The sequence below is a fragment of the Adiantum capillus-veneris genome, chromosome 23 (assembly GCF_014529385.1).
Source record: "Adiantum capillus-veneris isolate H3 chromosome 23, ASM1452938v2, whole genome shotgun sequence".
In the NCBI taxonomy this organism is placed as follows: domain Eukaryota; kingdom Viridiplantae; phylum Streptophyta; class Polypodiopsida; order Polypodiales; family Pteridaceae; genus Adiantum; species Adiantum capillus-veneris.
Genome location: NC_140953.1, coordinates 26,616,320 through 26,640,325, shown reverse-complemented (window position 1 = coordinate 26,640,325; position 24,006 = coordinate 26,616,320). Strand labels below are relative to the sequence as shown.

The 24,006-nt window shown below is 42.7% G+C and overlaps 2 protein-coding genes across 2 annotated transcripts; both read right to left on the bottom strand.

Moving 5' to 3' along the window:
• Positions 1 to 11,129: 11,129 nt before the first annotated feature.
• LOC147427547 (GDSL esterase/lipase At5g33370-like) lies at positions 11,130 to 16,879 on the bottom strand. The gene is made up of 6 exons (XM_086496951.1): positions 16,681 to 16,879; positions 16,208 to 16,519; positions 15,953 to 16,071; positions 15,503 to 15,739; positions 14,845 to 15,112; positions 11,130 to 11,519 (listed from the first exon to the last, which is right to left on the bottom strand). The coding sequence occupies exons 1-6, from the start codon at positions 16,721 to 16,723 to the stop codon at positions 11,296 to 11,298; spliced, it is 1,203 nt and encodes a 400-aa protein (XP_086353077.1). The 5' UTR covers positions 16,724 to 16,879; the 3' UTR covers positions 11,130 to 11,295.
• A 5,822-nt stretch (positions 16,880 to 22,701) lies between these two features.
• Positions 22,702 to 23,621, bottom strand: LOC147427546 (GDSL esterase/lipase At5g33370-like). Its single transcript, XM_086497613.1, has 2 exons — positions 23,000 to 23,621; positions 22,702 to 22,841 (listed from the first exon to the last, which is right to left on the bottom strand). The coding sequence occupies exons 1-2, from the start codon at positions 23,304 to 23,306 to the stop codon at positions 22,702 to 22,704; spliced, it is 447 nt and encodes a 148-aa protein (XP_086353739.1). The 5' UTR covers positions 23,307 to 23,621.
• Between the last annotated feature and the right edge of the window lie 385 nt (positions 23,622 to 24,006).

The following is a 24,006-nucleotide window of genomic DNA, read 5'->3' as shown; positions in this document are numbered from 1 at the left end:
TCTGCGTTCCAAACCCTGGCTACTGCTCAAAATTCCAAAATGGCGCACCGATCGAGCGGACTGGATTGGTACAGAACCGACCCCCGGTGAATCTTTGTCGGCCAATATCTTGGCGACCAGGACTCCGATCACTGATCTGAAAAAATCGACGTGCTCCTCAGAGTGAGCACTTCAGGGCTGTACATTCATTTCAATTCTGTCGCCTTAGCTACAGTTGTCCAATCCAGTACGGATATGCAATTGACTTGAACTTTAAACTGCCATAACTTCTTCACCTTAGCTCCAATTGACAAGTCGTAAAGGCAGGCTTGTAGAGCCCTTCAAGTACTTCAACTTTGATCAATAAAATCCCAATTGTGACCACTTCAAGCATACTCACTGTTTAGCATTACCAAGACATCTTTTGGCCCTTAGAGCCGCGTCTGGCACACTTCTAGCTTAGAAATTGGCTTGTTAGCAAGACCTTATAACTGCTGAATAATCATGTAGGATTTAAATAAACATGATTGGCATCCCTTTGCTCATTTTCTTGTCATGGGAGCGGAGCGGCATGACATCCACCCCCTCTGAACCTGCACAGCCTCCGGTCTATGCCAACCGGTCTTCAAGCTGCATCTTCTATAAACACCTTAATCTACTTTTCATCAAGCTCACGTAGTTGGTATAGGTATGTAAAACAAAAGAAGGTTTAAATCATAGCATCCATAGTCTAGCTCAATTATCTGGTAGCTGTCCCATCACAAATCTTTGAATCGTAGTGGTCGTATCTTCAAAGCATTCAATTATGAAAAATCTGTTTAGTGAACCCCGCCAGACTCAAGTGCTCCAGTTAATTATGCACACGGCTTGACCATCAGCTTGCTTTAGGGAACCATGTCAAGCTCAAGTATGCCTTGCTCTGTCTGCACACGGAATGGTCATCAAGTCCTTTACTTCAAGTTCTGGTAGCAGAACCATCTCAAAAGATGTGAAGATACTATAACAGTTGTCCAAAGATGTCAACTGGAAGCTAGCCATGTAATCTTATTGATCATATAACCAAAAACACTTCTGTCTTAGCATACATCCAAAAACAAATGTATTGCCAAGTAACCTGCTACTACAGGAAAATGAATGATATCTTTGAATCTGCAAGTTGCTCTTCAATAGCTCCCAGGATCAAATGGGATAATAAGAAATTGTCCCAATAGTGGCGTAGCATAATATCCACATGAGCATACATATTCTGAATTAATCAACTTCAAGCATTTTTGCTCCAAATATGCTATTCCAGGATCTAGCAGAAAGAAACCACAATGTATACCCAAAATTACCCATCCATAGTGAACCTGCTTTTGAAGATCTTTCGAATCACCTGGATCAAATACCATTAACATCACATAGCATTGATGGCCTCCGCAATATACTAGAGCTTCACCTGAAGCATAGTGCAGCAGCCACATCTCATAAACTTTTTGTAACGCAAGGTCGTTATCAGCAAGCATTAAATAATTCTGACTGCCTTTTACTGGTAGCCAGGACATCATTGACATAAGAATTACTAGGAATAGTATCCAAATCCAGCCATATTTAGCACATTGTCCAAAGAAATGAAAAACCCTGTGCACTTTATGCAATATCAAGGATGATTTAGCATCATCACCCCTTCTAGCTTCATAGCCATTACGAAAAACCTTAGGACTTTCTAGACCTGTATCATCAGAGAGATTTTTACTTGGGTTTGAGTTTGATAATGGAGAATAGCTTTATCCTGAAGATCTTCATCCATAGCATCCTTGGAAAAATCACCCTTGGAACTTTCAACATTCATCAAAACTATAGGAGTTGGCTCCTCTTGCAGCCCGTATATAAGCATAGATGTACAATCCATTCAATATCCTGTTCGCAATTAGCATGATCTAGGCAATCTTCAATATCGTCCTATGCTTCCTCATCCACATCCATGCTACTGAGCAAGCCATTATAACTTGAGAAAGGTACATCAGGCACCCCCTCTGAAGGGGTACATGCTTCACAAAGCTCTTCTATACTGCTATAGCCTTCTCCTTCATATTGGGCCAAAAAACCTTCAATTCTGGAATCTGCTTCTGTGATAATAGAATCAGCAAGCATATTGCTAGGAACAACCATAGGTTCTTTGGCATCTTTAGGTTCATCCTTTGTTCGGTCCACAATCTCGACCACTTCATCAGCTATTGTATATATAATAGATTTGTTTATGCAATCATCTGTAGTAAACCTGCTACCTTGCTCAGCTATAGTGCCAATAGATCCATTAGAAGCCTATAGTGGCTCATCTTCTTGATAGATTTTTTGAGAGTATCCCATGCCAAGGTCAATAGCTTGAAAAAAATTTCTTGTACGCTCTAGCTCTTCACTTGAACCATTATTCGAGGTAACTTCCATACGAGCAATCTTTGAAAAAAATCATATATTTGTGTTTCAGCAGTAAATTCATTATGTACCTTTGCTCGGTTGCTCAAAATATGGTCCTTTGAAGTTGAATCTGCTTCTTCCAAAGCTGTATTTGCCTTGCCTTTACTTCTTGCAGAAATATGATCCCAAAATTGATCATAATTAAGGAACTGCATATGATCCCCTTCTTCTTTATAGAAAACAATCTGGCTTCGTTCAGTAATCTCCTTCATTGTTAACTCGATAATTTTTTAGCTTTCATGAACAAACCCTTCTGCAAAATAGTCCCACTGTGTGGGGTATGTCTCTGTCAGTTCTCGGACCATATCTTTAAACTCAGAGGTTACCACTTCTTCAAAGGTCAAAATTATCCGATCTTTTGGAATTCCTCGGCTCTTCATATCCGCTTTATAACATGCAAGGAGTCCATCTGGATCATGTCCTTGAAAAATTCCATAATGTTCATGTACGGCGTCAAGTGCCATCTCCACTGCATCATCAATCTGCCCTTTCATCTTCATAGCTTTTACTTCTTGCAAACATCTCTAAACTAAGCCCAACATTTTTGGCAGATATGTTGTCTGCTACTAGATTTTTATCAAATCTATTGAGGTTGTAATCTTCAATAAACTGCTTCAACTGTGCTGAAATTTCCATCTTGTCCTCCCACCCCGGCTTGTTTTGCGTCGGGTTCACCAAGAATTTCGGGGGATAATTATGCGAAAGGTGAGCCGAGAAGGCATCGGGCCCCTGGCTGTGAGAGGTGCGGGGGAAAAGAGGTGCAGCAGACACAATTAACGGAAACAGACCTCAAAACAGACAGTTTAGCTTAAGCCTAATAAATGACAGCATCCTTGATTAATCAAATGTTAATGGAAATTTTTATGCTCTTTACAAAGTTAAACCTATCTCAATCCATGTGTTAATGAAGACAATCAGTAGGAGCCGCCTTGGACTGTCTTCTGTCTTCAACTCCAATGGCCTTGGTTGGTCCGATTCGATTGAAGGGTTGCCAGCTTAATTCCGGTTTAACAGCTTGGAGATTATGGCTTGGAGAGCTTAAGATTATGGCTTAGGCAAGATTAGTATTAGGCTTGGTTTAAGAATTTGTGATTAGGCACGGCTTAAGGAAGTTTCATGAAATCTGGCTTAGCCTGGCTTGGCTTAAGATTGAGGATTAGAGCTCAACTTATGATATTAGGGCTTAGGCCTGGGTTTGGCTTGGCAGAAGAGCTTAAGAGATCCGAGCTTATGCTTGGCTTGGCTTCAGAAATTAAGAAATCGGGCTTAAGCTTGATTAATGAGAGTTTAGGCTTGGCTTATGAGGTTAGGATTCAAAGCTTGGGCTTAGAGAAATTATGAAGTTTAGCATGGTTATGGATTCCGAGATTAGGCTTAGGCTTTGGTTTAAGGCTTTAGAGATTAAGGTTTGACGAGATTAAGATTGGCTTAGCTTATGCTTGGCTATAGGCTTAGAGCTTAAGAGATTAGAGAGCTTGTGATAGGATTCAAAACTTGGCTTATCAGGTTAAGCTTAGGCCTCAAGAGGATTAGAGATGCTAAGCTTTGAGAGCTTAGGATTAAGAAGGCTTAAGGCCTCTCACCTTCCCTTCCCTTGAGAGCAAGTGATCAATGAAAGGAAAGGCCTTTCAAAAAGAATGAGCGAGAAAGAGATTGTGAGCCGCATCTCCCCTTTTATAATTTGCATGAGCCTTTTCTTGCTAAAAGGGGCCTAGGCATTAGCGATGTCGCTAATGGGTACCCCCCCCCCCGGTGACGTAGGAGGCGGATTCTAAGTTGCCCAAAAACCAGCGCCGCTGGTGCCGAAAATCAGCACAAGGAGCTCCTAACCAAGTTACGATTCTACGGCGAGCTCATCCGAGGCGTCGTTCGACCTGTATGAGCCCATCTCCTTCCTCACACGCTGCCGCTCGGCTCTGCTTGCCATGCCCCTCTTTTGTTCACACCCTTTTTCCTTTTTCTTTTAGTTAGGGTGGCCCTTGAATTAGGCCCTTGGGCGGCCGGTCTTAAAGGGTGGGCGGCCTTTGGCTTGCAAGGCACCATATTTGGTACACATTTTGGCCGAGCAAGGCAACACATTCGGGCATACATGCCGGCCATGCAATGTTTTGCAAAAAGGCTTCATGTTCGGTACACATGTCGGCCAAGGCAATGCCAAGCACAACATCTCAATTAAGCAGTCCCTGCCAACAATCTCTTCATGAATGTGGTTTCCTTTATCAATGGCTTCAATCACACTGCAAGCTTCCAAAATACCCATATACGCCACTCTGATACAATATCGGGCAAGGCATTGGTAAGCATAACACCTTTCCCCTAGCAGCCCTGTCGAGCAACCTCATCATGAAATTTGTTGCTTCTACTGCGTTCCAAACCCTGGCTGCTGCTCAAAATTCCAAAATGGCACACCGATCGAGCGGACTGGACTGGTACAGAACCGGCCACCGGTGAATCTTTGTCGGCCAATATCGTGGCGATCGAGACTCCCATCTCACTGATTTGAAAAAACCGACGCGCTCCTCAGAGTGGGCACTTCAGGCCCATACATTCATTTCAATTCTGTCACCTTAGTTGCAGTTGTCCAATCCGGTACGGATCTGCAATCGACTTGAACTTTAAACTGCCATAACTGCTTCACTGTAGCTCCAATTGACGAGCCATAAAGACAAGACTGTAGAGCCCTTCAAGTACTTCAACTTTGATCAATAAAATCCCAGTTGTGACCACTTCAAGCATACTCAATGTTTAGCATTACCAAGACATCTTTTGTCCCTTAGAGCCGTGTCTGGTACACTTTTAGTTAAAGAATTGGCTTATTAGCAAGCCCTTATAACTGCTGAATAATCATGTAGGATTCAAATACACCGAATTGGAATCCCTTTGCTCATTTTCTTGTCATGGGAGCGAAGCCGCACGACACAGTATTTTAATTAAAATGCAGCATTCTAAGTTGCCAAAGGATGGTTCAGTTAGGGCCACATGTAGGTTGCAGCTTGTGCATAGTAACATTTTTGGGCCCATGCAAACTCCATCCTTGGGCAATTACCTTTACTTCGTGACTTTCATTGATGATTACTCCAGGCACGCATGGGTATTTCCGCTTAAAGCGAAGTCCGAAGTTTTTATGTGCTTCAAACAATTTCTGGCTATGGCTGAAAATGTCTCGAAATGTACTATGGGCATCCTCCACTCCGATCGAGGGGGAGAGTATATGTCTCATGAATTCAATGCATTTCTGGCTAGTTGTGGGATAAAACACCAATGTACAGTGCCTTATACACCTCAACAAAATGGTGTTGCTGAGAGGAAAAAAAGGCCACTTACGGAAATGGCATGATGTATGGTCAAAAGTCAAGCTTTGCCGCATTCTTTTTGGCTTGAGGCCATCATGTGTGCCACTTATGTACTAAACAGGTGTCCTACAAAAGCTTTGCAGTCTATTACTCCGTATGAAGCATGGCATGATAGAAAGCCTTCTATTGCAAGCATGCATGTTTTTGGTTGTTTGGCATATGCTTTGGTACCACAAACACAACGCAAAAAAGTTGAATTTCTCCACTACCCCATTTGTAGAGTGCGGATTTCTTTCCTTGAAAGTTTAACTGGAGTAGATCAAGGCCTCTTATGAACAACTATGTTGTCTCAACTATTTGCTACCTCTAGACTCCACGGTATAGATCATCTGATGTGAGTTTAAGAGTATCACAAAACTCAACTCGATTTTTGCACTAAAAAACATGTAGTGCTAACAAACACCCAAAACATCTTTAATGGCAACACTCTTGCTTGGTCATTAACATTGATGCGGACTCCCCTGGGTAGATCTGTTCAAGCTGGAGAACAATCACCGAGGAAATGCCAACATTTGGGTCCTACCCTAGGTCTGACAATGGCTCTTAGCCTTTGTGGCTCATAACCCTTATGCCAATAACAAATTAGTGTTCAATTGACGAGCCGATGAAGACTAATTTGGGTGACGTCTTGGCCACTTTCTAGCTAAGAGTTAGAGCACCTTGCATCAGGCTGACTCACGAGCAAAACATGTATCAAAAGCTTCTTAGAAAGTTTTCATTATTCTTCGAGAGGAAGAAGAAAGAGAGCATGTTGTGATGAGGAACTTTCCTTAAGTTGCTGGAGTGTGTACCCAATCTGCATGCTCTTATGCATCTTATGCTTGGCTTGCAGCTTATCTTATAAGTACGCAACAATCTGCCTATATGACGCTCTCATCGAGAGAGGTAATAGAGAACACGAGTCACATCTTGACCCATCAATCTTGTAGGGGTCGTGACTATGCGAGGATGACTTAAATAGGGCACTTTGCCTATGAAATAAGTCTTAGATTTAGGTTCCTTTTTAGTGTTGTTGTGTGTTGACAGCAACCAAAAATCATGTTAAACAATCCATTACTTATCTTGTCTTGACAGAGTTGCTAGTGTGATAGCGGAAGCGTAATTCATGAGGCGGTAGAATTGAATCCACCTAGCTGGCATGCCTTGCATGCAAAATTGTAAGCCCTTTCCGAGAGTGAAGACCTCTAATGTGAGAGCCAAAACAAAAGTGCCTTGGACAGTGGCCTGTACTGCTAGAGAGACATCCTAACTTCATGTTGCCACAGGAGCAAAATATATGTATTTTACCAGTTCCGCAAACGTGTATACCAATGCCCTTGATTTGAAGTCAATGGGCTGTATCGGTGTACACGTTACAAGCCTTGCTTCACGTGAAACTGTCAAAGCACTTTGTTTTGCATAACATACAATATTTTCCAAAATAAATGTGAAAACATGGAAAAACAAGCAAAACTTAAAATTGTCTAACCTGGTCATCCTGCTGTAACCAGTTGTCTTGAAATTCTGAAGGACAAACTCGCTGGAAGATGGCTCATAGCCATAGCTGTTGCACGAGAAATAGCCATATCATATACACCCTCTTTGCATGTAATGAAATAACACGCAGAAAGACTGACAAGTTCCGCCAAATTTTTATGCTCATAGCATAAGCCAGACGGGAAAATCTCAATGCAAGATGCCAAACTAGAAGCCTTGCTTCCCTTAACAACTTATGGAGTTCCTGAGAGCTCATAGCTAAAGGAATTTATGCTAACAAACAGATGTCATAACAAAAGAAAGTCGACCATGTCGATCATTCACAAAAAATAGACCTTGTCTACTTGTAGATATGCTAGAAAAACAGAATCATATGTGCAAAGTATGTGCATCTCGTACATACTGGAGTGTATGAATGATATCCATGATCAATCGTAGACGCCCATTGCATACCATAGTTATCAAGCACATGCTCAATAAACAACTATCAATTGTGTACCTCATTAGTACACCTGCCGACGAAGCTTGTCATCGTAAGAATCGAATGAGTCGCCATCAAGAAGAAAACCGAGAAATGATTTTCCAGATACTGATGTTTGGTTCGATAGACATGGCTGACAGTGGATTCAACTTCACCATTTTGGATTTCCTGCTTCTTAGAATTGAATTAATGATCGGCCTTGCCAATCAGTGTTGCCTGATAAGGCACAAACCATGCCTGAGTTGCCTCTACTACTAGACAATCGTGCCTCATCGAAACCCGTGTAGAGGTTAACTCTATCGGAGCCGTGCTCCTTAGTCCAAATCATGGTAATGACTACCAAAATTGGACGTAATATGTTGACAATGGACCCGTAGGTAATCTCTCAGGGCACCATGGTCGAGATTAACATAAGAACATACTTTGCAATACAATTGTATACATAAAGCTATGAAAATTGCAAGATCGTGAAATTGCAAACCTGATAATCCGTTCGTGTCCCTTTTCGAGGTCAAGCACTTTCTTCACCAACTCCTGGGAAACTCGAAAACATGACCATAGAGCCTTCATTATCGACTCTTGTCATTCTTGTAGTCGAGTCATAAGATTTATGCACACCCTGCATAATCAACTTATGCAATTTTTTATGATCTTCTGCAGAATATCAAGGTAAATCTCTCCATGAACCGAAGTCAAAATTCAAGGTGACCATCGATTTCTTGGCTGTGGATTTCAGCCCGGCTTTCCTTATTGTACCCCACTACCTGCATATGTCCTTGGATGCACCGCCCAGGCGAGTTGCATATGGCTTGGGCAAGTTCTCATGGCTTAAAGGAGCCCGGATACTGCACATCGTGGGCGAAAGCCCTTAGTTAGGTAGGGCAAAATAAAAAAAATTATAAAATATATACTGCATTTTTGTTGCAGCATCTATGGCCGACTGCACCGGTGACAAAGCGAGAGCAGACAACTACTCTGATGGCTCTTTGCAAGCGATCAAGTGACGAAAAAACCTCTTCTCTACAATGCAAATTCCGCGAGCTAAGCCGCTACCTGTTTCATGCAGGTCTCGACTGCATGCAAGAGGTCGTTCCCGCGGAGTTGTTTGTCGAGCCCGTCCCTGCTTAGTGGTCCCTCCCATGCGGGTAGCTTAGAGAAGCTTTCTCCACCCAAGGGGCATGCCCTCCCTGCAGGCAGTCGAGAATAGAGTTTTTCTCTTGGAGCTTTTTGCCCACGATCGTGCAAAGAGAGAGAGAGAGAGAGAGAGAGAGAGAGAGAGAGAGAGAGAGAGGTTGATGGAGAAAAGCCATGCAACTCTCCTTTCCCTCCCCTCCATGGCTGCTTTCCCTTGGCTCTGATACCAATGAAAGGCCAACGGGTAGACTGGCATGTGGTTCTCCTCCCAACCTCCCTACTTATAGCCCTTGGCCCTTGCAAGTAGGTCCCCTTAACTCATGCCTGGCCCTCGGCTCCTAACCGTACCGAGCCATTCAGTCCTTGGCCCTTGGCCTACTGCCCGGTCCTACCATTGGCCTGACATGAAATCCTTAAGCGCTTGCTCAAAGCAAGCCTATATACCGAGATCTTTGCATATGGCTGCATCATGCCGCAATCAACAATTAAGAAAATCCATGGTGGTGCGCAAACTCCAACATGCTTGTTGGATTTTACTATATGTTATTGTTTATCTCTCCGAAAGGACCTCCCCTTTACTATGAATTGATCACAAGGTCGTACCTTGATACCAACAAATGGACGCAAGGAACTTTGCATGCTCATTTCCACCTATCCGTACTCCTTTATAGGCCACCTGGCCCGTGTTTAGGAGACCCCTTGACAACGCATGCATAGCCGGCACCTTGCCAAGGTTGTGCCCTCTTGGTCCTACCCTTGTCTTGACATGGACATTCAAGAAAATGTGTGGCATGCTAGATGGTAAAGAATGATAAGAGTTAAACTACCAATGCCAAAGGAAGGGCCATGGGAAAATACAGCCATTGATATCATGTTTAGCCATTCTAAGTTACAAATTGTGTTTGGAGTATTGTAGGAAAGATTTGGAAACAAACTTGCTTAAAACCTGTCAAAAGTATTTATTGAGAATGCCATGATATAGCTAGTTCTTTTGCGTTTCGCATTCTCAAATATCACTAATTTGATGGAGAGAAATCAATGGAAAGTCTCTTTTTGATAGGAATATTTGGGGATGTAAGTACCACGTTGAAATTTTATTTGGGGATGTAAGTCCTCATTACCCCCAAATGGATGACCATAGTGAAATTGTCAACTCCACTATTTTAGGCCTCCCCAAGACTATGATAATGAGGTTGATTAAAAAAAAAAGTAAAGGAAGGAGTATCTGCCATTGGTATACTATAGATATAATAACATGATGCATACTAATCAATATTATCAAAGGAAGGTCCAAGATTCCCTCCTTATTGAGAACACAATAAGATCTTTGCCCTCATAATGAGTATGTATGTGTGTGTGATTTATAGGACCTTCTAGAAGGTAAAAGGGCAAAATGATTGTCAATGAAGCTATGTATAAGGTCAGGCCCTCCATTGAGAGATAATTAATAAGGACCTTCAATAGATTGTGGGGGTATTTGGAGAGGAAGGGGGCCTTTATAGTATCCATACTTGATCTTGATGGGAAGGTTGCATCTATTACCCTAGAGAGCATGGAACTAATGAAATAGTATTCAAAGGAAATTCATGAAAGCTTTGAGATGTGTCTACAGTCACAGCCACATTGACGGCCTACCTGGAAATTGCCATGCAAATACCTTGTTTTGCCATTCTCGAGCATATATAGTGAGATCAAGTTAGCTAGTCAAGATATTGGCACACATGGATGATCTCTAAACATGTAAAATGCATACTTTGGAGCAACAATATGTTTTACACAGAGCAGCATGTACTCCACCGCATGATCATCATTACTTCTCTTAAATCAGGCAACATTGTAAGGTTGTTAGTGACGGAGCCGATGGAGTGAGACTAAGAGAGCGAAAGAGGATAACACCGGAGAGGTGGGATGAAGCTACCTACAACAACCTTTCTTGCTCACTTATTTATGCCAAAACTAAGATATTTATTGTGCTTTTCGACTAAAACGCCCATTTTTTAACATTGAAAATTAGGTGCCCAATGAAATTCGATTAGGGATTTTGCAAGTCCAACCAGGAAATTTACACTACAAACCCGGGTATGCGAGCATAGTCGAGTCAGCTTCACACATTGATATTGTCGCCCACACCGATTATAAGACTTTCTCTTCCCATCTCAAAAAAAATGGACAGTGAAAACTAGCTAAAGAGTTATTGCTCAAACATCAATTAAAAGATTAACAAGAGTAGCTTCCATGACAGGAAAAAATCAAGAACAGGTTTCTACTCCAGAAGAACAAAAACATGTTTAAAGCCTAGTAACAATTTCTGACAACCTCTTACACACGTCCCTTTCTAAAAATACAAAAAAAAAATGAGGGTTATGAATTCAATGCATTTGCTGCACTTTGTTTTATGTATGAAAGTATACGAGTTTAGAGCTTGGCTAGCTCTCGGAGGTTAAATGGGTATACATGAGGGGAAGACCCTTCCCAATATAATCGTGCTAGTAAAAAATTAAAGGCTTCGGTGGGGTGCGCGAAATCCCAAAATACATGTTCTGAAGCACGTTCACAAACCGCATTTATGCCCACAGCACACACTGGCACAACTCTCTCTTCTAGATAGCCACAACAAGGCCTTAATCCATGGACAAATCCTGCACAAGCATTTGTGAAGTTGAATTCAAACAGCTACAATCTTTATATGACAAAATGACATTGCTATGGCAATCAATCCATGAAGAGAAATAAGGAGGACTAGTCAAGGACACATACATAAGAAGTTTTGGACAAATTCTCACAATAATTCCCACATTGTGACTTACCTCAACATCATGAGCTTCGGTGAGGGAGGCACTGCATACCTAGCTAGGTATGTGGTGACTCTCGAGCAGAAGCTCATGATGTTGTGCATTGTATGAAATACATTGTGAAAGACTCCGTTTTCCTACATGAGAAAATTTCTAAATCTTCTTGGATAACATACCTTGAGATCCATTTTCAAGAAAAATCATTTTTTTGCAACCACACCATTCCTTTTTATGGATTTCCCAATAGGAGATAATGAAGCATTAAGCTAATTTCTACTAGTTTTGCACTATTTTTTCTCAAAACCTAGGCAAGATTTTTCCTTTCCCTTCCTCCAAAAATTTCAAACGTAGGCAGGATTGGGTGTGTGTGTGTAGTAATTTCAAAGTTGTAGGCAACTCTCCAAAATAAAAGTCGAGGCCCCAAGATGAGCCTCTTATCTTAGAGGAGTTACTTGGTAGTCTCCAAACAGATCATACATAGCACTGGCTCCAGATCCACAACAATCGAAAGGACATCCCCATATTCATAATCCATTTGGCGTTATTCTTGCCATTCCTACCACACACGGATACCTCAACAGGGACAACCAATTGGGTTAACAAAGGCACTTGTTTGTTGGTAACCAACAAGGGCACCATTGATCAACATTGTAGCCAATTGCTTGTGAGCAGACGCATCATGATACCTGAGGCGCTTCTTCTTGCAACAAGGAAGATGGCTAGGAACATAGCAATATGGCACCAGGTAGACGGGAAAAGATGGGCAGCAGATGGAATAAATTTGATGGCCCAAAAATAGGGTCAATTGAGAGAGGGCTGCTTTACATAGTGGTTTTGGAGCCTTGAAGACCATCAGCTATATATGTAAGTACCAACCTTCAATTATAAGGGTCAACGTATGCACTAAGTGTGAGAAAAAGTAACCCTTGAGTCTAGTACACTAGCCTCGAGTTCGTGAGAGCACATCCTCAGAAGTGTCTACATTTTCTTCAAACATGCACAGATGTGCACATGTGCACACCCCTGGTTTTAGGGTATTGTGAGACCCCAACCTCACAACCCAGCGATGCGCTTCATGGTGACCCATAGTTACCCAGAACGGGGAACGGGGAACAAGGAATGGCAACATGTATAAAATGCCATTCCCTGTTTCGGATACTCACGTTTGAAACGCGGAACGGGGATCCGGAACGGGAAATTGGGATGGGAACGGGGAACGGGGACCTCAAAATGGCCATTCCCTGTAACTATGACTTCACCTAGAAACTCAATTGACGCATTGCATTTATCTAAGGCTACATGTTGGTGTGCCGAAAGCCCACCGAAGTGTAACAACACCCATTGATATGTGTACAAACCACTTGATGGAGAAACCTATCTAATGGAGTCTTGTTCTTGAGAACAGCTCCACAAATTTGCCAGTACTAAATTAATTCCTCACACTCAATAGACAAACCTTGGGACTATTGTAGTTGTAGCATGACCATGTGGCACACAGAGCCATGTGCACATGGTAGTACCTTCCCTATTTTGAGGCGAACACCTATTCTAAATTATTCTTTCTTTATTTTTTTAGTTTTACTAATCCAACTCTAGTTATTCGGAATTCAAGCATTTTTTTGTAGAGTGAGCTACTACACATTCCACTGACCCGAGAAGGAACCTACTTGTAGCCTGGCTACTTCCAAATTCTTAATCCTACTAGATTCGTAATAACCTTCGAAGAGAAGTAGAGTTTCTAATATAAACTAGTACTGCCGGCGGCCTTCGGCCGCCTCTCTTTCTCTCTCTTCACGCGGACTTTTTCAATGCGAAGTGCTGCAGAGCACACAACCAAACAGAGGAGAGAGCGCCACGTGGCAGGGAGGGGGGGCCGGAATCCCTCCCCCATTATATATGTATAGATATAGATATAGATATAGTATAAATGGGTTACCTAAGGGAATGTGACGGCTTCAATGTATTATATCAAGTCCTTACTTTAGGGGACGGGCAGGCATGTGTTACAGACCGAGCGCGTGATGAAAGTATTTAGCAAATTAGCTCCTGTCTTTAGCTTATTGGTTCGACATCACCCTTTTGGTGAGTTCAATCCCCGCCCATACTTGGACAAGGGGGTCAGGAGTCATATAGCTACCTAATTTCTTGTCCATTGCCTCTTTCTCCAGCCAATAAGGCTATGATCACACGAGGCTTAATTTCTCGTCAAAACGGTCCGACACGACACAAGTTTCCACCTGCAATGACCTGCTTCGTAGTGCTACTATGCCTAAAAAGGCATAGTTTTTAAACTAAGCCGATGGAATGCCAATCAGTTCTCCTTTTCTCTCTCCTCACGCTCCCTCACTATGGGCTGTTGCCCATGACGCTCTCAGCTGTTGTACCTGCCACAGTCAGAGCTTGTCGAGGCTTAGTGATAACTAAGCTTCGGGTGACCACGCCTAATTCTATGCCAACTTGCTTCCATGTCTCCAAGCCCAAGCTTGGGCAAGGGGTGTGCAAGCAACCTTGCTACAATCCGCAACAACCGACAAAACTTTTTCCACGTGCCTACATGTAAGCAGGGCATTCTAGTTGCTGAGATGTCAACCTCGCAATGACCATGACAGCCAGGAATGACCGTCTGCTTCCGGTTGCCGCTAGTAAACCCATTCTCTACTAGGCTTCCGGCTGCCACCGATTGCCTGATCTACAGAATGGACCTCCCAACATCCATTCCCTACAACGTCAAAATCCAAGGTCCGAGGGGCACAGCCATCCATCCACAAGCAGTTACATTACAAAATTTGAGGTGCAATCGCTCGATGATTGCCACCTCAGCACAAGTAATGCAATTGTCGAACAACCAATCATTGGCATACAACCCAACAGACAAAATGTAATTGGCTTGTCTTGTGTCGTCTGCCCTCTTTGTCGTCTACGTAACCCCGCTCCCCTAAACATTTGACGGTCGGGAATGGTCCCCTAATGACCATTCCTTTGTTTTTAGGGCTCCCGCCAATGGCTCCCAGCATTTGCCAGTCGCCATGCGATGGTCAAGAGGGGACCATTCCCTACGCCTTAAAAACCAAGGCCAAGGAAGTGGTCATAGTAATAGATCACGGATCAGAATTGAAGAAAAAGAAACAAAGAAACGTGCGCTCATTAATGAAAAAGAGAGGGAGAGTAGTACCATAGGCAGAAGGGGTGCTAACGGCATCCAGCGCGGCATCAAATGAATTGAGGAAGACGAAGCGGGCGTCCTGGAAGGGGGGTTGTTGTTGGAGGGCGGTGATCATGCGAAGCAGCGCTGCATTAAATCCGCTTACCACCTGGTTCACGCCCGCCAAGCACTCCCAGTAATGCTGCCTCCCGCTCAGCACCGCCCGCAGCGCGGGAATGCACCCCAACGGCGGCAGCGACACCACTGCAAACTTCCGAGCCCCCAGACTGTACAGCTCCTGCGCACACAGAAGCCCACCCCATCACTCTCTCTGACGTAATCACATAGCATCTTCTCTACATTGAGAGAGAGAGAGAGAGAGAGAGAGAGAGAGAGAGAGAGAGAATCGCTGACAAACAGGATGCATTCAATGCTTCTTTAAACGCATAGAGAGAGAGAGAGAGAGAGAGAGAGAGAGAGAGAGAGAGAGAGACTGGGTGTGTTTGTGTGTGTGTGTGTGAGAGAGAGAGAGAGAGGAGAGAATTCCCACGGAAATCCATCCCCATTCTAACAAGAAAACTTGTGTAAAGGCAAACTCTGTGTAGCTGCCTCAGTGAAAATGACAGCCAAAAGCAAAAAGGAAAAAAAACAGACCAATAGATATTTGTGGAGAGAAACATTTACTTGCCTGTAAAAATTGAGCATAAGGAGAAACGAGACTCTGGTAGAAGTCCTCCCTTGAAACCTTCAGTCTGTGACCAGGATTCAGAAGGTAATCTGCCATTAAATCATTGGCTCCAAAGCAAGTCAGGACCAAAGATCGCGAAATCAAGAGGTTGGCTTGCTCATTGCCAAGCTTGGACACCAGCATTTGTCGAACATCGCCAAAAACACGCACTTGGTCAGGGAAGTTAAGCCGTGGGAACTGCACCATAGCAAGCATTGGAGCTTTGGTATCAGAGAAACTAACAGAACTCTGCTTCAAGGGTTCAAGTCTCTAAGACAGCATAAATTACAAAAGGGCAAGGGTTCAAGTCCACTTGCTTGTTGGATTTTTTAAACATTGAGCATCTCTCTCTCTCTCTCTCTCTCTCTCTCTCTCTCTCTCTCTCTAGTTTCACATATGCAAGAGGCTGACCTGGTAAGCACTGCTTTTGTTTAAAATCTTAGCTCCTGATGTTGCAAAGCTACACCCTTTCATCACATTGCTCTTGTCCTTCAAATATGGTGGTGGATAAGGCAAGCCCATAAAAGAAGCTGAAACACAAAATGAGAGTGTTCAAAGGTTTTGCAAACCATACTAAACACATATATATTAGTATACATAGATCTCAAATGAAACCCCCCCCCCCCCCAACACACACACACACAAGTAGACAGAACAATGCAGTACCAAGGATGTCAGAGCCAATGAGCCCATTGGAAAAGCGTCCTGTCGGCGCATGCGACGGAAAATCGCGGCCATATGGCAGGTGATCCGCATCGATAAGGGGGAAGGGAAGACCAATTGCAGAAGGCTGAAGGCGGTGGCGGTTGCCGGGATCAAGGAGAGAATCTCCAAAGACATAGAGCGCCTCAAAGCTGCTTGCATTGGTGGGCAACGTTGGAGACTGGAAGAGACTGTCCATGTCAAGGCCATGAACACCACATCCAGCAGTGCTGAGCAGCAGCAGCAGCAACAGCAGCATTTTCATCAACATGGAGGCTGAAAGAAGATGATGAAGCTCTTATGCAAGTCAGTCATGACACATGATGGGAACCTTGCCGCTCTCATAAATTCAATGCCAGGACATTGAAACAATGGCACTTTTACAAGCTCTCTCTCTCTCTCTCTCTCTCTCTCTCTCTCTCGCAATGCCTCCTTACCTCTGTTCAATGCCACCATGCTAGAGACAACTAGTGCCGTCATAGCTGCATTCTCTCTCCATTGCCACCGTTGTGAGCTAGCGAAGAAGGGGCGCCACAGCCAAATGAAGGAGGACTATGTGTGCGCGCGCGCTTGCTGTGCTGTGAGAGAGTGAGTGAGAGAAGAGAGCTTCTTGCTTCTTTGTAGCTTTGCCCCGCACGCGCGCGCTCACACATATATGTAGTCTCACCAAACTCACACAGTACACTATATAGTATAGTCTACTACGCGCCTCTTTCTTTGAATCTTGACAAGTGACAACACTCGATTCGACTACTTCCAAAAGTCCCTCCACAGAATTCTGAGCTCTAGCCTAGCGAGTCATTGATAATTTAATCCCCATGTGAATTTTAGGTGCCGCCCCACAGACTCCACTGTATGTGTTAGGTTATGAGCTTTGGTTGCCTTAATAATTTATGGCACCTTCAAGAGTCCAAAAGAGTTCAGGAATCGGATCTGCTCCCATTCAGACCACATGAAGGGAGAAGTTTAGTTTCCACTTTGACAAATCCCATTGGGCCAAAATGGAAGAGCTCGTTTTTTTGCACTCACCGAAAGATGGGTGAGCCTCCCCCTAGTAAACATCTTCTTTTGCCTTGTAAGCATGGTTTGTGTGCAGTTCGGTTTGATCAAAGATCAGTGGCTGCCTCAACCACTACACTATCTTCAATTGGATGCCATTATGAGCATCACTATAACATTAGGTTCCCCTCAGAAGAGGCAGTCGTGGCAGCCTTCCATCGGGCTTGTATGAACCTGGCCTAAATGACACCTTCCAGCCTCAAGGGATCAATGGCAGGAGATAAAAGATGATTGTCGACCATCATATTGTAGCTGTAGGGGAAAAATGTCACAAGTGTGGATTTAGGACTCTCAACCTCTTTGGTTCAAGGCTGAAGCTTTACTGTTGTGCTACTACACGAGACTTGTTTTTAAATGTTACACTTTGTTTCATATGTAAACAATCAATAAGGACGCCTGCCAATGTCTCATCACGTAAAAAACTTCCATTCTCCATAGCTCTGAAGGGATGAAGAGAGGAGAGACGATTGAGGGGACAAAAACAGAGAGAGAGAGAGAGAGAGAGAGAGAGAGAGAGAGAGAGAGAGAGAAAGAGAGTGACTAAAGAGAAATAACTCAAAAGGATGCTCATAAAACTGGATGAATTAGAATGAGAAGCAGATGTCATCTTCATCTTATCTATAAGATAATGGGGAAGTGAGTGCTAACTACACGCACAAATGTATGCAAAGTTTGGCTCTCTCTCTCTCTCTCTCTCTCTCTCTCTCTCTCTCTCTCTCTCTCTCTCTCTCTCTCACACACACACACACACACACACACACACACACAGTGTCAAGAAGAGGAAACTAGAGGGAATGAGTAACACAGTGGAGGATCCAACACACATTAGTATCTATAGAAAAAAAGTGCACAGGGAAAATTCCAATATTAGCGATCGTGGTGGTCTTGCCGATGCCACCCTTACCTGATGTGATGATAGCCATTCTTGGGACCTAAATTTGTGAGCTACAATCTTCTATTCCATTGCAAAATAGTAGCAATCGTGAAGCATTTGGCTATTTCAATGAATTCAAATCAATAATTTCACGCTTGTGATCAGTGATTGTTGGGGGTCATTCATATCATAGACATTGTCACGTCCTCAGCCAACAAGAATGTCAATCCAAGGGTCATAACCCAGCTAGGACGACTTGGAGACAACACACAATGAAGTGTGAAAGTGTCATTGGACACAATGAATAAGAGGATTCAAATCATCACTTAACAATCATAGAGAGAAGCCATGGATTATGCTTTCCCTAATCATGCTCAAAAACCTGCTTATCAAACTACCTTACACACATTATGGATAGTGAATCTTACCTCTCTTTAATCCTCCAGTTCACCACTTTTAATCTCTCTCTCTCTCTCTCTCTCTCTCTCTCTCTCTCTCTCTCTCTCTCTCTCACACACACACACACACACACACACACACACACAAAAGCAATATGATTAACATGTTTTACTTCACATTAGTGTTGAAACGCAGACCCAAGCACTTAATGTGGATCAACATGCACTAAACACTAACCTTACAAAGAGGGAATAGAGATTAGGATGCAATCCACTTCAACATACACACAATGAATACAAAGTAAACTAACAAGAAGAAATGCAATTTGATTAGTGAGAATCAAGATTTACAAAGGCATTGAGAGCCCAAGAGCATCCATGACCACCATATCTACAAGAGATTTGTTTACCCCACAATGTTTATCTATTTAACTTAAGAACTTTTTTTTATAGGCATGGACTCCAAACCACTTTACACTACAACTAATTTATACTTGTAGCCCATAATCTTATACAAAGTAGAACTCCAAATGAATCCAAAACCATACAATATACATAGGAAATATTATGGCACATCTTTTGATTGGTGCAGGATTGGTGTAAGTGTTAGCTACTACTAACATCCCTTCCTTCTAATCTAGTGCACATCCTTGTGTGCCCTAAAAGCAAAGCACAGTTGTCATGAATATTAATTTTTGACCTTCTAAAAGTATTTTCCATCTTAATTTGGCCACATAAATCCAAAGAAAATAAAAATAGAACAAGTAAAATTGATACATGTTGATGGACCAACCGGTCAAGGCTTGGAACCAAAAGGGGAAAAGTCCATAAAAGAGCAAGGGTAATTGCTACTAGTTATCTCAGTCATAGGTACAGGTCAATGAACGATAAATGTATCCCGAGCAGCCTTGATCAAAGATACAAGATGTTATAAAATATAATATCTAACTTTACCAAATGATTTTCTCATATTAAACTGATCACTTAATATGGGAAGATAAAAGGGGAACAAGAGTTAGTATATATATATATATGTGCTTCTAGACCTATCTCAACAAAGGACCAAAAGGAGAAATGGTTGCATCTCAATAGGGGTCCAAAAGGAGACGGTCTACCAAAGAGCAATGTGCAATAAGTGCTTCTAGATTTACCTCAGCAAGGGACCAAGAGGAGATATGGTTACATCTCAAAAGGGGTCCAAACGGAGGTAGTCTATCAAAGAGCAACGTGCATCTAATGGAGCTTAAAATACCTTAGGGTTAGCTTCATTAAAGACCTCCAAAAGTTAGTGTTAAAAAGTCATTTGATCTTACGCAAGCTAGGGCTAACCTAGAGGTGGGAATCGTACCCAAGCATGAGGTGCTAAGACGCTTAAAGTGGTTGTGGGAACCTTGCCCAAATCTTGAGGTGATTTTTATGCTTAAATGTAACATTTGATGGCCTAGTACCTTGTGTATAGCTTAAAATAGCATGAATATAGTGAGCATGTCATTAGAATAGATTCCTAATGAGAATAACAAGAGTGCTTGGGTGGAGAGAGAGCAACAAAAAGTATAACACCTAGTTAGATAGCATGAACAATAATTCAAAAAAGAGAGAAATTAAGCTATTGGCAACAATTGAGGACCGGATTTACATGGAGCCGGTACCCCTCCAAAAGGCTTTATATTATGGTTTCTCCCATCAAGAGAGACATTTTACGATACAATTCTTTGTGTTTATTCAATACTAGCTAGTGCAATGAAGATGGAAACTTCAAGCACTAAGCACAACACTTATTAAACACACCCTCATCGTCTCATAACCAAGACCTCACATACCTTCAAAGATGGTGAGAGCTAGTGGGGTATGAGAGTAGATTGAGAGGAAGAAGGAGTAGTCTTACGAGAAAGATGTACATCTCCTCACATAATTACTCATATTAGCATAGCTTAGCTTAGTAATTAGCATGGTAGAGGAGATGAGCATTCATTGAAGCTTGGCTCTTGGTTGGATTTGCATCACAAAGCCAAGAGTTATTGGTATAGGCCTCCCTTCTCACAAGCTTGGAGTAGGTGGTAAGCTTTCCATTAAAGCTTGAGAGAGAGAGAGAGAGAGAGAGAGAGAGTTTTATTGCTTCACACATGAGATTGTGTGAGTGTATAAGTGATAATGCCTTTGAAAAATCAGTCCCCCTCTCTCTCTTGGTCGACCCCTCTTGTTATTTGTTCATGCTCACATCCTATTGGCCATTTCTAGGTTTAGCCAATGAGTATTAAGTAGCATAAGCGATAGCCTTCTGACATGTGTCTCCCTTTCCACTTTTGTGAGAGCTTTAGGTAATTAATAAATGCAACTAAACTCTCATTGGACACCTTTGCCTCTTGGCCAATAGGAATCAGGCAAGCCATTGGGCTACTGAATGCTCGTTGGACCCCTTTGGAGACTATCCAGTAGTCTTCTAGAGAGCTTAATTCTTATTGGTTCTTTTATTAAGTGTTTTTAAATTAATTAAACTAGATTACTCTAGCCTAATTCTCAATATTGGTCCACCTCTAAGGCCATCCAATAGGATTTGAGTACACCTTGTGGGTATCTGGGCTAGGGAGTTGACACGTGTCCCTCATTCCCTTTATGTAAAGGGAGCTTGTGTGCGTGTGTGAGTTTCTCTCTCATCCCCTACTTCTTGGACTGGCCCCCTCCTTTGTAGGGCTTGTGAAAGACTTTTTGGGACACACACAAAGCATCCAATTTCCCCAGGCTTTTGACCTTTGGACACAACCTTTGAATTTTGAAACCTTAGCATTTTGAAAGTCTTAATGGGTTTAACCTTAGGGTCTTTTAAGACCATTGTTGCACCTTGCTCTTTTGCATGCGTCCCTCATTCCCTTTGTGTAAAGGGAGCTTGTGTGCGTGTGTGAGTTTCTCTCTCATCCCCTACTTCTTGGACTTGCCCCCTCCTTTGTAGGGCTTCTGAAAGACTTTTTGGGACACACACAAAGCATCCAATTTCCCTAGGCTGTTGACCTTTGGACACAACCTTTGAATTTTGAAACCTTAGCATTTTGGAAGTCTTAATGGGTTGAACCTTAGGGTCTTTTAAGACCATTGTTGCACCTTGCTCTTTTGCAGATGACGCCCCCTTTCGATCCCTATTTTCCCTCCTTTGGATCCCTACTGTTGCTAGTCTACCAGCTTAACTAATATTCTAGCTTTTTCTCCCTTGGCACTTCCCCATATTAAATGATCAGTTTAACATGAGAAAATCATTTAGGAAAATTATATATTAGTTATATTAGTTACTAGCTTTTTCTCCCTTGGCACTTCCCCATATTAAATGATCAGTTTAACATGAGAAAATCATTTAGGAAAATTATATATTAGTTATTATGACAATAAATGACTAAGGTTTTTGAAATGTTAAATTCAACGATAAATTTTCAAGAGGCATGAACGTCGATGCTTGATTGACTAAGGCTTGAAGTATTCAATTCAAAACAAATGACTTAAGAAGCATAAAAGACACATGCTTGCTTGATTGACTAAGTCCTTAAAGTATTCAATTCAACCAAATGACTTTATAAGCATAAAAAACACATGTTCATATGATCCTCTACATGTGGCTCTCATGATGTGCTTGAATGCTATTGGTTAGGTTTTAAAGGGGTCCAATGAGAATTTAGATACATAAAAATAACTAATTAAGTTCCTTTTCTCAAAGAGGAAAAAGAAGACACATGTCCAAATGAAATAATAAAATAATACAAGAGAGAGAGAGAGAGGTGTGGACCAAGCATGAGAGGGGGGATATACTCTCCCACACACACACACACACATTCTCTCATTGTGTGGAGTGCAAAGTGCAAGAGCTCCATCTCCTTCTCCAAGTTTGTAGAGAAGTGGAGATCCTACAACAACACTCTTGGCTATGGAATGCAAATCCAACCAAGAGCCATGCTTAAATGCTTAAGCTTGCCATCTTCTTCATCTTCATTACTATGCTATTATGCTATGCTAAGCAAGAAGAGTGATGATAAGTGAGGAACTATTTCTTTCTCCTATGGAATGTCTTCCTCTTCCCTACCCTCATTCCCCTCTCTCTCTCTCTCTCTCTCTCTCTCTCTCTCTCTCTCTCTCTCTCTCTAGTTTCACATATGCAAGAGGCTGACATGGTAAGCACTGCTTTTGTTTAAAATCTTAGCTCCTGATGTTGCAAAGCTACACCCTTTCATCACATTGCTCTTGTCCTTCAAATATGGTGGTGGATAAGGCAAGCCCATAAAAGAAGCTGAAACACAAAATGAGAGTGTTCAAAGGTTTTGCAAACCATCCTAAACACATATATATTAGAATACAAAGATCTCAAATGAACCCCCCCTCCCCCCCCCCCCCCCCCCCCCCCCCAACACACACACACACACACAAGTAGACAGAACAATGCAGTACCAAGGATGTCAGAGCCAATGAGCCCATTGGAAAAGCGTCCTATCGGCGCATGCGACGAAAAATCGCGGCCATATGGCAGGTGATCCGCATCGATAAGGGGAAAGGGAAGACCAATTGCAGAAGGCTGAAGGCGGTGGCGGTTGCCGGGATCAAGGAGAGAATCTCCAAAGACATAGAGCGCCTCAAAGCTGCTTGCATTGGTGGGCAACGTTGGAGACTGGAAGAGACTGTCCATGTCAAGGCCATGAACACCACATCTAGCAGTGCTGAGCAGCAGCAGCAGCAACAGTAGCATTTTCATCAACATGGAGGCTGAAAGAAGATGATGAAGCTCTTACGCAAGTCAGTCATGACACATGATGGGAACCTTGCCGCTCTCATAAATTCAATGCCAGGACATTGAAACAATGGTACTTTTACAAGCTCTCTCTCTCTCTCTCTCTCTCTCTCTCTCTCTCTCTCTCTCTCTCTCTCTCTCTCTCTCTCTCTCAATGCCACCTTACCTCTGTTCAATGCCACCATGCTAGAGACAAGTAGTGCCGTCATAGGTGCATTCTCTCTCCATTGCCACCGTTGTGAACTAGCGAAGAAGGGGCGCCACAGCCAAATGAAGGAGGACTATGTGTGCACGCGCGCTTGCTGTGCTGTGAGAGAGTGAGTGAGAGAAGAGAGCTTCTTGCTTCTTTGTAGCTTTGCCCCGCATGCGCGCGCTCACACATATATGTAGTCTCACCAAACTCACACAGTACACTATATAGTATAGTCTACTACGCGCCTCTTTCTTTGAATCTTGACTAGTGACAACACTCGATTCGAATACTTCCAAAAGTCCCTCCACAGAATTCTGAGCTCTAGCCTAGCGAGTCATTGAAAATTTTAATCGCCATGTGAATTTTAGGTGCCGCCCACAGACTCTAGTGTATGTGTTAGGTTATGAGCTTTGGTTGCCTTAGGGTGGGTTCAAACCGGAAGGGTGGAAGAAAACCGTCTGCTCAGCACTTCCAGGC